Below are 15,266 nucleotides of genomic sequence, written 5' to 3' on the forward strand. Positions count from 1 at the left end.
TGTACCTTTCCGTACCATTTTTGTGGTGACTTCTTATTGTTGTACGTTGCTCCTGACCGGCATACCTTAGCTATGTGCCCGATCTTGCCACATTTCCTGCATTCTTGGTTTTTAACCCAGCATTGATTCTGGTCGTGTGTTGTCTTCCCACAACGGTAGCATTTTGTTGTGCTCGAAGTAATTTGGTCCACCCCTAGTGCCGCCGCCTTTAGCTGCATTTCCGCCGTTCCTTTCACTGCGGCTTCGTGCGATGCAGCTATGAGGACAGCCCTGTCCAGTGTGAGGTCATTTTCTTCCAGTAGTCGCTTCTGCGTTCCTTCTTTGGACAATCCGCATACGAACTTGTCACGCAGTGCCTCTGTCAGATTCCCTCCAAACTGGCAGCATTTCGCTATCCTACGCAGCTCGACCAAGTATTCCGCATTGCTTTCGTCTTTCCTCTGCGTTCTTGCGTAGAATTTGAATCGTTCAGCCAGCATCAACGGTGTGGGGTTCAAGTGATCCTTCAGCACTGCTACAATATCATCGAAAGTCTGACCTGCCGGTTTAGCTGGTGAGAGAAGATGCTTCAACAACCCGAATGTTTTCGCACCCATCATGTTAAGTAAGGTTAAAGCTTTTTCCTCCTTAGCTATTTTGTTAGCCTTACAATGTATCTCAATACGTTCTACGTACGTGGCCCAGTCTTCTATCTCCGAATTGAACTCGTTGATGTCCGCCCGCTTAGGCATCTTTCTTTCCTTGGGTACAACACAAGTATTTCTTCACGTATTCTTATTTATTTGTTTATTTCTAAGATGGCGGTTTTCCCGCGAAAATGGCGGTTTCCCGCTCTTTCCTTCTCGCCCCGCCCACTTCAATCGTCTTCTCCGCCTAATGGCGGCTTCCCGCGTTTCTTCCCTGGTGGAAGGGGTACGCTTTCCCCACAGCGGACAGGTTCAGCCGCTGGGCTGGCTTCCGCACAGCTCCCCTTACTCGGCTCTGTCTTTTCCTCCCGCCCGCACGGCTCTACTGGCGCTGGGTACACCCCGTTAACGGAGGACAGTTCAGCCGCTGTACTGGCTCTCGCGCAGTCTCCCTCTCCGTACCCGGCTCTGTCGCTCTCTCTCCCGCACGTTCGGTTCTACCGGCCCTGGGTACCCCGTTGGTGGAGAACAGTTCAGCCGCTGGACTGGCTCTCGCAGTCTCTCTCCCCTTGCTCGGCTCTGTCTCTCTCTCCCACCCGCACGGTTCCTGTTCGCCTCCCAGCCCTCTCGCAGACCAGTGTTTCCCTCCCCGGCTGCGGCTGGGTTTCTCTTCCCGCGCCTACTCCCAGTCTCAGCGCTTCGTGGCTGCGGGCGCTGCCCGGCTTTTCCCGCCGATCGCGGTCCGGCTGTCACCCGACGCCGTTGGACCCGACTTCTGACCGGCTCAGCTCCCCCTCGACCGAGGTCGAGTGCTCTGCCCTTATCCTCCGGATACTTCTACACCTTCCCCTACTCACAGTCTCTTCGGCCGCCTTGTTCCCCGCTGATCGGCTCACTCCGTATCGTGGTAGAAGGGTAGTCAGTGCCTGTTGCAGACGGAAGCTTTTGTTGCTAAAGTCTTCCACCTTTCTCCTGCTGCAGCCTCGTGTTTTCTTCCAGCAGCACGACGAGGGCGGTTGCCTCTCTTCGACGCTCTTCTTGCTTTGGTAGTCTTGCCGCAGGGTACGATCGGACTCGTCGCCACTGTAAAGTCTGTGGGTTGTGCAGTTAATAAATACACAGACTTCAGAAGTAACAAACAAACAGGTCTTTACTATTCGAAGGTCCGGGCGAATCTGCCCCAGCAATCCTGCCACAACACTTATATACTGGTGTGGTCACTATCGGTATTACAGTATACAGAAGCCAAACAAATAGTGCCACACCGAAAGTAGTCCTCTTAAAGGTGAACGGTTACATTCAATAGTTCCCTTAAAGGTAGACGGGTACATACACTACAATTATTGACTGTGGATAGATTATTTAAGCTATTACAAGTCTCACTAAAAACACTGTTTACCGCTATCTGATAGTATCCGGTCATCCAATTGAATATTACGAAAACTACTCAATTAGCGCAAATAAAATTCACAATAGCACAAGTTTAACACAGAAAGGACTGTAGCTTTTGATGAGATTCATGTTCTGATTGATGCTCCTATGTGCAAATTGCAAAATAATTTTTTTTAAAGAAATTGATTAATATGATTTAAAATTAGGACATTAATCTTTCCTGACACCATTTGTCAGGACAATTTACTGGGACAAAGGAGGACAAGCTTAGACTGGATAGAAGGAGCTGTGTTGCCCACCCATTGTATCCCAATTTAACATAACATAAGAAATAGGAGCAGGAGTAGGCCATTCGGCCCCTCGAGCCTGCTCCGCCATTCAATAAGATCCTGGCTCATCTTCTATCTCAACTCCCCTTTCCTGCACTATCCCCACATCCCGTGATCCCCTTAATATCCAAAATCTATCGATCTCTATTTTGGATATACTCAACGATTGAGCCTCCACAGCCCTCTGGGGTAGAGAATTCCAAAGATTCACCACCCTCTGAATGAAGAAATTTCTCCTCATCTCAGTCCTAAATGGCCGACCCCTTATTCTGAGACTGTGACCCCTGGTTCTAGACTCCCCAGCCAGGGGAAACATCCTCCATGCATCTACCCTGTCAAGCCCTGTAAGAATTTTGTATGTTTAAATTAGATCACCTCTCATTCTTCTAAACTCCAGAGAATGTAGGCCTAGTCTACTCAATCTCTCCTCTTTAAAAGGCATGAACTGATCTCTTAAAATGCAGGTTACAAAGGGGGGAAAAATGACCTAAATATGAATTTGTACCAATGCACTTTGCCATAGAGTGGGTGGCACACTAATTCCCCACTTACAAATTCCCAGAATTAGTGGAGGAGTGTCTGGGGAGGTACCATGTCGAACAAAGACACTTAGCTACCGACTAACAGGGAGAGAAGCTTGGAGGGAGGGGAGTTTGGGAATTTTAGAGAATACAGTGGATTCACTACCTGCCATTGACAACCGAATACAGCAGGTACAAAGTTTCCACAGGTTTTGAGGCCATTTATCAGCTCATTATTTGAAGAACCAGAAGTCACAGTAAGGCAGAATGGCAAATGTGGCTATGAATAATTACAGCCGGGATGGTGATTTCCAGCTGGGTTTCTTCTCTTGAAGGATCTTGCCAAAAATGTTCGCTACCTCCATGGCACAGCCCCAGTGGATAGTCAGGCCGTAACCCCCGTGACCATAGTTGTGAATCACCTACAAGATAAAGAGACAGTGATTAAACTTGAGGAGGATTCGGCTCCCTCTTTGCATCGAATCAAAACATGATATGGTAGAAGATCATGAAATAGGATACGAAAGGGAAAAAAGAAAACTGCATTCTGGAAATTTGAAATAGAAACAGAAAATGCACAGCAGGTCCATCAGCATATACAAGACAGATTAACATTCAAAAGGATAAGCTGTGTTTTCTCTTTTCAGGTGGTGATGGGCCCACTTTGTATTTCCATTCCCTTCTGTTTTTATGAAGCGCACACTGCTATATTTCCCAGTGTTCCTCTGTTGGCCTAAACCTAGTCACAAAGGTACCAAGTCGCGGGGGCCTGTTCCAGGCTCTATTTCGGTGGCGTGCCAAAGTAGATTCGGCCTCAGGCCTCATCAGAATAACTCAAGCGAGCTGCGGGCACCAATCAGGCGTCCCGACACAGCTCGCCTGTTGGGGCCTTAAAAATTTTGGACCACACTGAGGTCCAGAGGTAGGTCGGGGTGGGGGGGGTGTAATTGGAAGGGTTCTAGGGCGGGCCAATAGTGGCCCGCAATTGTTTTCTGGAGCTAGGAGGAGCGTTCCTGCTCCTGCTCCTTCCAACTCCACAAAAAAGTTACATTTTTGAACCGTTTTGCGCATTGCAAACAAATTTCAGAGTCCATGTCCGAAATGAGCGCAGGAGCCTCATTTCAATATCGAAGTGAGGCCTGCACTTATTTCAGGCAGCTGCCAGGGCCGCCTAGAAAAAGGCCCCAATGAATTTAGCAGTGGCCCAAGCGCCCATGCAGATCAGGCACGGGCTTCTGCACTGCTGAACTGGTTATTGTTGTGCCCGTTTTAGGCCCATAAAACGGGTGCAACAATGTTAAATTTAAACCCCATTTTGTTTTATTCGGGGGGAGACACACAAGGATTTTTTTATGCAGTAATATAGTTTGACCAGCAGATGGTGATATTGCACTTTATCACAGTGACCATTGCTGAAATGGTCCTGTGGTGTGATTTAGGCCATTCACAAACATCACATTAAAGGCAGCTTTCTTAAAAGTGAACAGTACCATGGGAAGGGAACACAGCCAAAAGCTAACAGCCGAACTGACTGATATATGCACCAGGCCTGTAAGCATGCATCTTTCATTGTAGGAATACTGACTGACTTCCTGTATTCCAATCAGAACAACTGCAAATGATTTTTAAAATTCAGTATATGCTGGAATGCAACCTCCATAGGTACTTTTCACTGTTAAAGGGCTCGGCAGGCCCCTAGATACTATAAAAGCAGTGTCTCTGAGTCTTCTTTAATCTCATATTTTAACCTTTAAGAGTGCTGATCAGGGCCAATCTGCAGAAGCATGACAAAATTCCACTCCTTTGCCAACATAAGGAAGGAGCATTGACCACTCTCAATCGTTAAGTAAAGTTTTAAGTTAGTTTGCTGGGATCGATGGATGTGTCACATTTCTCAATATAATGGTCAGATTGGCTCAGTGGTACCTCTGTCAACTCGGAGTCAGAAGGTTGCGGGCTCAAGCTCCACTGCAGGATTTGAGCACATAAAATCTAGGCTGACACTTCAGTGCAGTACTGAGGGAGTGCTACATTGTTAGAGATGTTATCTTGCAGATAATGGCCCAGTAATTCGGGTCCCAACGCGTGAGGACGGACGGGGTACTCACGCGTGGGCCCGATGGAAGTGCCGGTTTTCAGCATGCACAGCGCATGCGCGGAAAACCGGCATTTCCTTTCCTCTGAACCAAGGGGTTCAGAGGTCGAACGCGTGCGCGCAGGAGTCTGCGCGTGCATGCTGAAATTCCTCCTTTTTTTAAGCTTTGCCCGTGCGTGAAGGATCCGGTTTTTACGCGTGAAAAAAGCAGACGTAAGGACTTAATTTTAAAAGGTAAGTGGTCTATTAATTAAAGTTAGAAATTTTTTTTCCACAGGTTTATTATTTTTAAAGAATTTACAGTAAGGTAAGTGTATTTTTAGACCCGATTTGTTACAAATTTTTTTTTCTCAAAAATTTGAATAATTGTTTAAAATAGTTTTTTTTTTTTTTAGAGTTATTAATAGTTCATTTAATTAGTGGGATTTTTTAAAACTTTTATTTGAAGTTTAAGTACTGTTTTGGGCACCCGGAGTTTTCATGAGTTTGACAGTTCTTACTATCAAACTCATGAATGAACTTTTGCAACATCCGATTGGTTGTCCAGTGCTCACGTGATCCCAGCCGGCTCATCGAACTAACTACGCCGCTGGATCACGCAAGCACAGCGTGCCGGGAGCTGAACCGGGCCACTGACAGGAAATCCACGCAGGGCCAGGCTTCAACTGTCGGCGCGCTATGTAAGTGTAGGTCGGGGGCTTGCACCCGCGGGAAGCCCCCGACACCAATTTCTGGGCCAATATGTTCAACAAAAGCCTTGCCTGCCTATTTGGAGAAAGCAGATGTTTTGGCCAACATTTATCCCTTGACCAATGCCACCTAAAACAGATGAACTGGTTAGTTATCGCCTTGCTGTCTGTGAAACCTTGTTGTATACAAATTGGCTGCCATGTTTGCATACAAAAAATTACAATTCAGAAGTGAACTGCTCTGGGACATCCTGAGGATATGAAAGGCGCTATAAAAATGAAAGTTCTTTCTTCTTTCTGTAATAGCATGGAAAGACTGAAAAGCTAAATAAAACTTAGAATGAATAGATTAGAAACACAATTATCAGTTGATTTAATATATGCTTTGAATGTGGATACGACAACTTGACAATCTGGTACATGTACCATCAGCTGTAATTAAGCAAGTTAAGGAAAAATATTCCTGAAACATTATAGTGCAGTGTAACCTCATGGCGATACTGAAGGGAAAATGATGCAATTTCATGCCTTTTTAAAAAAAGTTTATTTCATTTTCCCTCTCCTTTTTTTTCAACCATTTAAAAAAAGTACTATTTCTGCTTTGGTGTTGTACCTCAAATTTCTCCGGTCCTGAATCAAAGGTCTGTCGTTCTAAACGGATCCTGTTACGGGCAGGTCGAAGTCCAGTCCAGTCTTCAACTATCCTGGCATTCTGCAAGAAGTTAATTTGTTAATGAATGAACAGAAATTAATCATACGGATGGCTTCCATGTTTCCCCCCCCTCGCTCCCCCAGGAATTCTGATTTCCCATATAATGGGATAAAATCCTTAGAACCAACCTTCAAACTAGGCACAAGTTTGCATCCACCCTCCCACACTGCATTGTGGTCTTTGGGATCGTTCTCCTCATTCCAATTGTCAAGCTGGAAGATTCCTCCCATGGTTACCAACTTGCTCCTGAAATGAGAAAACAACAATACTGAGTGCAATGCAGTTTTCAGATGGAAGGTGGCACACAACCTTTGCCCCAGATACTAAACTTACTTCTCAACCAGTAATGGTGTTACAACATGTATTGCTGAACAATTTGTATGGTGAAGCAATCTGTATTGTTCTCATTTCTTTTCCTTTTGGGCTGGGAACCTTTTTAGTTATTACACAGCAAATGTACTAGACCTTCCCTTTGTCAACTCACCTTTCCATTTGCATGGTCCTCTTGGGGAGAAAGGGAATATCTTAGTTCTGATTGCATGCCAGCCAGTGGCTCAGTTGGTAGCACCTTCGCCTCGGAGTCAGAAGGTTGTGGGTTCATAGTCCTACTCCAGACACTTGGGCACAAAAAATCTAGGCTGACACTCCAGTGCAGTGCTGCACTGCTGACTTTTGGATGAGACGTTAAACTGAGGCCCCATCTGCTCTTTCAGGTGGATATAAAAGATCCTGTGGCACTATTTTTAAGAAGAGTAGGTGCTATATAAATGCAAGTCTTTCTTTTTGCTTTCTGATTGGCAGCCCTCACTTTAATCCCAGTCACCACAGTTTAGCTGATAGAGAACTCATTATGTGAGGAACCACAATTGCAATCCTGACCCTTAGCTCACTGAATACCTCAGCCATTCTGCATGGGAAGATATGATGCAGAGGACGACTGCTTCCCCAGAGGGAGGGAAAGAAAGAAAGGTAGAGGGAGAGTGATCTTAGCTGGTTTTTCACATTTTCTAGCCACCAGCTTCATATTGCACACCCACCAGCATCAGTGCAGGGGTGGGTAGGCCGAAAAAAGGATGGAGTCTCATCATGAAAATGGGAAAAAATGAAGATTACTTTGTCATGCAATATCCTGTGAACAATATTATTTCTGCATATTTATGAACATAAGATAAGAATAACCAGTTTATAAATCGTTCTGTCACAACCCATTTTTACCATTTATTCAACTGAAGCACGGAAGAACAAAGAATAAACAGCACATAGGAAAAGCAGCAGAGCGGAGAGGGGGGAGAGGATCAAAGTCAAAGATAATGCAGCCATGTCAGAAAAAGGAAAGGAATAAAGTTCCAGACAGACTCATGGATAATTGGAGCATGTATTTATTTTCTCCATTCAGCCAAACATTTCTCCTGTCAATCGTCACCATAGTTAACTTTGCAGCTTTCAGTGCTTTGATTATTCTTACCCTGGTATAATATACGGCATGCAATAAATCCCAATCTCTAAACTGTGTGCCAATATGAAGTGCTTAATCCATGGTGCATAAACCTGTTTAAAAAAATTAAATTGGTGAGAGATTAAACAACTGTAATATTAAGTAACTTGAAACAAGTCAAAATTATTGTATGTCTGAATTTCAGATACATTGGCAGCAATATTAGGACTTTGGTAAATTATTTGCCAAATTACTACTATATAGAAATATAAATTAATATTGAGGTATTTTGAGCAGTGTTAATGCTGCTTCACAATTTCTTAAGTTTTAAAATGATAGCGAAAGATTTAGTTCACTGGACTAAAATTCACAATTAACCCATTAATTGTGGGTAGATCCAAATAAGTTAAAAGGAAAGTCTAAAGGGAGTACTTTACAGACTCATTTGGTAGCATGGTTTCCCACGCATCAGGTGGCTTCAGATTGCCTCTCAGGCCGGTCCAAAGTTGTCACTCCCTCTGCTTTCAGTAGAGGCACTCTGAGATACTTTATATGTTGGTGGTATTATGAATATTATTACAGCAATCCCGTGTAGTCTATGACGCGGGAGAGGAGGTAGACACATCAGGGCAGTACAATGGAGCTCCAGCATTCGATGCTTAACTTGTAACAGCTAGTTACAGAGCCACATCAACAGATGCCTTAGTGAAGGCTCCTGCCACCCTCTTGGCATCTGCTGTGAAGAATTCATGAAATAGGATGAGAAGAAGAAGAATGACCCCCTCCCTTGATGCCCTAGTGGTTATAAGATATCAAGTAAACTCACTCACCTTTATGATCTGCCCTCGAGCGGGTTGCAGCTCTGGGTCTGGCTGCAGCTCCTGAGCTCGGATGCCCGTACAATTCACTATCACATCAAAGGTTGAAGATAACTATCATAGATACATGCATAAAACAAACAGCATGTGTAAGGACACACACAAAAACAGGATAACATTATGCAGGAAAAAAACCCGGATTACCTGAGAATTAATTACATATCGGGCTAGAAATTCCCCTCGAGCCCCGTTTGGGGCGCTAAATCAGAAAAACTGGAAAAGTTAGCGCCAGGCGCTAACCTCTTCCAGCCTTCCTAAAATTCCCACTTTTTGCTCCAAGAGGGAAGTGGTGCGCTAAATCAAGCACTCCACTTCCTTCGTGGAACGCAAGAGGGGGGGAAAATTCGCAACCCGGGGCGCACGGCTCAGTAGGGCCACACACTGGGCCGCGTGGCGCTGACGCGTAGCAGGGGTTCTTCCCTGAATTAAAGGGAAGGGCCCCACGTTGCGAACTCTGCAGTTTTTTTTTAAACCTGCCTGCAGCACCAGGGAACGGGGGGGGGGGGGGGGGTGGGGGCGGGTGCTACGCGATCAGCAGACTGCCGGGCTGACCGATCACGGCACAGACCCCGCGCCCAGAACAAAAAAAAAAACATTTTTCAAAAAAGCCGACATGTTTTTCAGGGCGGCCGGCCACCTCAACCTTTAACCTCCGCCCTGCTCGCGTCCCCTGCAGCGGTCGCTGCCATCGCCCGGCGCTGTTGCAGGGGGCGAAGGGGAATTTTTCTGCCGGAGCGCTGCGACCGGAGCTGACGTCATGATCTCTGGGCGCATGAGATTGAGGCGCAACCCGGTAGCGCTGCTGCTAACCTTCCGCAGAATTTGGCAGGAGGCGCGGTTAGTGCCGCGGCCAGGCGAATAGGACTTTGCGCCCCGTTAGCAGAAGGCGCAAAGGAAGGGAATTTCTCCCCCATCATATCAACATTAGTCAAGAGTACCTCTTGGAAGGAAGTGATTTTCTTTTGAACAAACTGGACTCCATGTTCTTTTAACCTTAAACAAAATGAAGGTTGTCTGTGAAGTTTGTTACTGGAATCCATGTTATCATTTAAAATTATATTTCTATGTGTCAACCCTCTCCCTAACATTTGTCTGAGGCTGAACCACACTGTTCGCAACCTTGGTGTCATATTTAACCCTGAAATGAGCTTCCGACCACATATCCGCAGCATAACAAAGACCGTCTATTTCCACCTCCGTAACATCGCCCGTCTCCGCCCTTGCCTCAGCTCATCCGCTGCTGAAACCTTCCTCAATGCCTTTGTTACCTCTAGACGCGACTATTCCAACGCACTCCTGGCTGGCTTCCCACATTCTGCCCCACATAAACTTGAGGTCATCCAAAACTCGGCTGCCCGTGTCCTAACTCGCACCAAGTCCCGTTCGCCCATCGCCCCTGTGCTCGCTGACCTACATTGGTTCCTGGTTAAGCAGCGCCTCGATTTCAAAATTCTCATCCTTGTTTTCAAATCCCTCCATGGCCTCGCCCCTCCCTATCTCTGTAATCTCCTCCAGCCCCACAACCCCCCGAGATATCTGCGCTCCTCTAATTCTGCCCTCTTAAGCATCCCTGATTATAATCACTCAACCATTGGTGGCCGTGCCTTCTGCTGCCTAGGCCCTAAGCTCTGGAATTCCCTGCCTAAACCTCTCCGCCTCATTACCTCTCTTCCTTTAAGATGCTGCTTAAAACCTTCCTCTTTGACCAAGCTTTTGGTTACCTGCCCGAATTTCTCCTTAGGTGGCTCGGTGTAAAATGTTTTGTCTTATAATACTCCTGTGAAGAGCCTTGGGACGGTTTACTACGTTAAAGGCGCTATATAAACACAAGTTGTTGTTGTTGTCTTGCTAACGCATATAGAAGAGGAATAAACTTTATGCTAACTCTATTAAATATAACTATCTCACCTTGTCATCTTGCAATGCGGCCAAGCTGTTACAAGACTCAAATGGAAAAACACTGCAGTCGCTGGCGGCCAGGGCAATAAATTTTGGGCCGACCTCGGGTCTGCGCAGTGCTGATTCGATTCAGGGCTTGGAAATGGGCCCAGAAGAACTCCCACCTCCCTCAAACCTTAGATGAAGGCTTAATTTTATTTTACTGAATTTTATTGTAGCTCTTATAAGGATTGAGATCCTTGGCCAACCATTGGAGGCAGGCCAAATCTGAGCAGCAATGACGTGGATTAAAATCATCATAGCTTACCTCTCCATCAGCCACGGTAAGTAGCTCTTTCCCTCCAACATTAATGCAGTGTTAAACCAACCATAGCTGCAAAAAACAGAGAACATCCATGTGTGAAAAACTGATCTGCTTGTGTTGTAATGGTTGAAGGGTCACACCAAAAACCAATGGTGGGGAAGATTTGCTCTGTACGCTAGGTGTAACTAAATTGTAAAGCCCATTATTTATGAATGGGTTTGCAATTTCATTCCACGTAGGACACAGAGGAAATCGTCCCCCATTTCTGTCATTAACAGTTTGTTTTTTCCATGTGCTTGGACTTGAGACACTAAACTTGCACATTTTATAAGGAGAAGGGAATGCTTTCCGTTCAAAGAACTCCCCTGATATCTACACGAATGCAAAAAAATACACAGTATATACGTGTGTAAAAACAGTTTGCTGCCCCACTGGTGACCAACCATTTCAGATCTTCTATTCTTAGCTGTCCCAGTGATGTTAGCAATGGAGAGGGCTATGTATTTCCCGGAACAGTTCCTTTCATTTCATTCAAATCCATAACTTCAAAATTGTCTGGGAGACCATCCAAAGTTGTTCAACCATAGGAAAACATGGTCATGGCAGCATAACCATCCAGTGTACATTTGATTTATATGCAAATTAAGGGGGTAATACAGGAGTGCAGTGCACAGTTTTTGTCCCACAGTTAACTGACACTGTTAAATGATAAAGGGAAAGTCTTTCACCCGATATTGAACCCTTTTTTCTCCTTTGCTCCTACAGGCAGCCCTCCAGTAAGTTTCCCAAGTTGGCATTCTTCATCTGTAAGATAGAGTATTGGGGTAGAAATTGGTATGCGTTTTTCGGGCATAAAACAGGTGCAGAACATACCAATTTAGCAGTTGGACAGTATGTGCCCAATCTATGCAGGCATTGGTCCCATTGCTAAATTCCTGAGCGGACGCTAAAAACAAACATTCAAGCCCTTAGAGGCCTACCACCTGCTGAAGGAGCCCTTGCTGAGATGAGTCAGTGATGGGCGGGGCAGGCGGCAGACCTACCCTGCTCAGGATACTTCAGCTGCCCTTGCGGCCGCCAATGGAAGGTAAGTTTCAAAATTATTATTTATTTTAAAAACCCTTCCTGTGGTGCCAGGTGGAGCCTAAGTGCTCCTCTGACTCTACAAGCATCACAATCATTGCACCCCCACCCACCCCACCATCCCGTAGCCCACTCCAACCCCTTCCCAGGAATTGTAGAGGCGCGACCAGCATCGGCAGCTCACTCCGAATATGTTGATGAGGCCTGAAGACCAATTTCCATTGATCTTGGTTCCCACAGCACCGAGTAGGGGGTCTGAAAATTTGACAGGACAAATTAAAAATTTTCATCCTTGTATTCAAATCCCTCCCTATCTCTGTAACCTCCTCCAGCCCTACAACACTCCGAGATCTCTGTGCTCCTCCAATTCCATCGCCCTACCATTGGTGGCCGTGTCTTCAGCTGCCTAGGCCCTAAGCTCTGGAATTCCCCCCCTAAAGCTCTCCGCATTGCTACATCTCTCTCCTTCTTTAAGATGCTCCTTAAAACCTACCTCTTTCACTAAGCTTTTGGCCTCCTGTCTTAATATATCTTTACGTAGCTCAGTGTGAAAATTTGTTAGATAACGCTGCTGTGAAGAGCCTTGGGACGTTTTACTACGTTAAAGGTGTAATAACTGCAAGTTGTTGTTGTGACAATTGGGAGTCTCTAAAAGCATTTTTTTTAAAAACACTTCTTCACTATTATCAGGACTTAGTGAGGAGAATTAATTAATGAATTGTATTCTGTCTTATAATAAAGAAAAATATTCTGGCCCTTAAATTCTTGAGGCTGGAGAGGGCGGAAAGTTTGATGTCCACTTAGGAGGGAGCCCAGAATTTGCACGGAACTAATTACTTTGTTCCATTTAGACCGGTCCTTTAAATTCTGGTGCGGGTGAGGCTATGGGTGTCATCTTCCACCCACCCCCTGCATATTAAGGGGGGGGGGGGGGGTGAGTGGGGGGGTTGGAGGGAGTCCCGAGGAAATTCCACCCTTTATGCCCTTAGTGGAACTCCCTTTGGAAAACCCCAAACCTTTACTAGAATAAGGTGATCGATCCCCGAGAGGACCTTGTCTGCAGATTGATGGCCCAGATATTCCGATCCCTACGGGTGGGTACGGGCTGTGTACCCACCCGTAGGGACATCGGAAATGCCGGTTTCAGGCATGCACAGTGCAGGCACTGAAAACCGGTATTTCAGATCTGTCAAGAATTTGTCAAGCCTGCCCTGGAGAAGTGCCTCTGCGGGCGGATAGTTCTGCTTTCTGGAGCCCCATCTCCCGCAGAAAACCCTTACAATTCTTACGCCTGGTAAAAGCAGGCGTAAGGTCTGAATGGAGGTGTTCCGCTTTGCATTCAGTCCGTAAGGGGGACCCCGAGCTTCCGGTGGCCTGTCACTTTAAATCACCGCTCCATTCCCACTCAGACCTCACCGTCCTCGGCCTCTTGCATTGTTCCACGGAAGCTCAGCGTAAGCTCGAGGAAGAGCACTTCATCTTTCGATTAGGCACTCTACAGCCCTCTGGACTCAACATAGAGTTCAACAATTTCAGATCATAACCTCGGCCCATGTTATATATATATATATATTTTTATCCACACTTTTTGTTTGGCCTTTTTTTCTTCCCTCCCACATGGCAGCTGTCCTTCATTCTGCCAGCACAATTCACCCTTCATCTAGAGCCATCCTTTGTTCCTTAACCTGTCCCATTACCACCTCCTCTTGCCTTGAATGTCTCTTAATCTCTCCTGCTTTCTATCCTATCACTGACCTTCCCTTTTGTTCTTTCATCCCCTCCCCCTTTCCCCAGCCCCTAAACTTGCTTTCCATTTCCTGCTTTATTCCAGTTCTGACGAAAGGTCATCGACCTGAAACGTTAACTCTGTTTCTCTCGCCACGGATGCTGCCTGGCCTGCTGAGTTTTTCCAGCGTTTGCTGTTGTTATTGTGGTTTAATTAGTGATAGTTTAACTCGGGATTGAATTTCTGCATTCCAGGAACAGAACCTTAGGTGATGTCACTGTGTGTGAAGACGTTTTATGATGGTTCAGAACCGTTAGGGAAAATAAATACCTAAATCCAGGAAACAGGCTGAGTTCATTTTCTGTCAAGTGTCTAAACCCCAAAACAGTGTCTTTCCAGGATGGGTCCTATGAGGAAGAATGAGCAAAGAATGTTGTTAGATGCATTTTCCTCAGGTCCTGAAAGATTAGAACCATACAATTTATTTTTTGTTTCCTTGATTTTGGCTGCTATAAACAAGACAGCATCCTATTTGTCTATCCTTCTGTTTACAGTGGTGCACTGTGCGTCATTGGGATAAGTCCATTGGCATTGAGTTATTTGACGTAGAATGAAACTAAGAGGAAGGCAATCAGTTTACTGTACAAACTCTTGCCGTTATTCAAAATAGATACTCATAGTTAGAACAGATCAGCTTGCTGTGGACTGTAGTAGTTAGTGCCACACCAATCAGAATGCATCAATGGTCTGGGTAAGAAAATGACTTTTTTAGAAATCAGTATCACGACTGAAAAGTGTCACCAGCTTCTAAAGAATCTTTCATGTGATTTGAGAATGTATACAGATTGAATACTTGACAGTGTTGCAATATTTAGGAGTTTTCAGCTATCAGGATATAACCTGGATAGAAATCTCTTCTCAATGTTGGTTAGTGGGCTCAACTTGCAGACATCAAAGCCTAGAAATTACTGATGGCAATATTAGTGCATGAATGCTTAATGTGTTCATATTAAATTCCTCTGTTTGCTTCTTTAGCAAAGATATTAGCTCATTGAAAAAGAACTGCTTAATGCTGGAGTTAAATTAGCAGACAGAGGAACGTCATATGAACTCATTAAGTGTTGATCCACTAATAAGACCAACAGTAATTTCTAAACACATATTTTGGAAGATTTTCTTTTTTTTTTTACTTTTGTAACAATTTGCAGAGTAATTTACGATTGCCAAAATCTTCAGCAACTCCGGTAAATGTGTGTTGCTTTTTTTTTTATGTACACGTCAGGAGAAAGTTAGTGGAGCTCTTGCAAAATTCTTCCCTTCCTCAATAGCACATTGCATCAGGGAATACTAAACTGTGGATCAAGGAGGCTATAAAAGTGAGGGATGAAAAAGATAATCATAATAAAATGTCTTTACTGCAAACGTTGCATAAATCACACACTGAACATTGCCCGTTTTAACCATAATAATTCTGTTTATCTTCATGTTGGCATTATTCCAAATCAAATACAGTAATTGAAGTTGACTCGTCCAGAAACGGCCAATAAGAAGTCTGTGCATTTAGAGCTTCTCGGAAT

The 15,266-nt window shown here is 45.0% G+C and overlaps 1 protein-coding gene across 1 annotated transcript in view; it reads right to left on the minus strand.

Moving 5' to 3' along the window:
- Positions 1-1,758: 1,758 nt before the first annotated feature.
- LOC147103614 (D-amino-acid oxidase-like) overlaps positions 1,759-15,266 on the minus strand; it is a 32,444-nt gene continuing 18,936 nt past the window's right edge. The window contains exons 4-11 of the mRNA XM_085961353.1: positions 14,020-14,096; positions 10,884-10,949; positions 9,616-9,670; positions 8,630-8,731; positions 7,830-7,912; positions 6,493-6,610; positions 6,266-6,364; positions 1,759-3,290 (exon numbers count right to left, since the gene is read on the minus strand). Coding sequence (XP_085817479.1) covers positions 3,159-3,290; positions 6,266-6,364; positions 6,493-6,610; positions 7,830-7,912; positions 8,630-8,731; positions 9,616-9,670; positions 10,884-10,949; positions 14,020-14,096 — 732 coding nt within the window. The 3' untranslated portion in view covers positions 1,759-3,158. The remainder of the gene's footprint in view (positions 3,291-6,265; positions 6,365-6,492; positions 6,611-7,829; positions 7,913-8,629; positions 8,732-9,615; positions 9,671-10,883; positions 10,950-14,019; positions 14,097-15,266) is intronic.

This window comes from Somniosus microcephalus, chromosome 19, assembly GCF_052327205.1.
Source record: "Somniosus microcephalus isolate GS21.2 chromosome 19, FLI_Smic_1.0, whole genome shotgun sequence".
Lineage (NCBI taxonomy): Eukaryota > Metazoa > Chordata > Chondrichthyes > Squaliformes > Somniosidae > Somniosus > Somniosus microcephalus.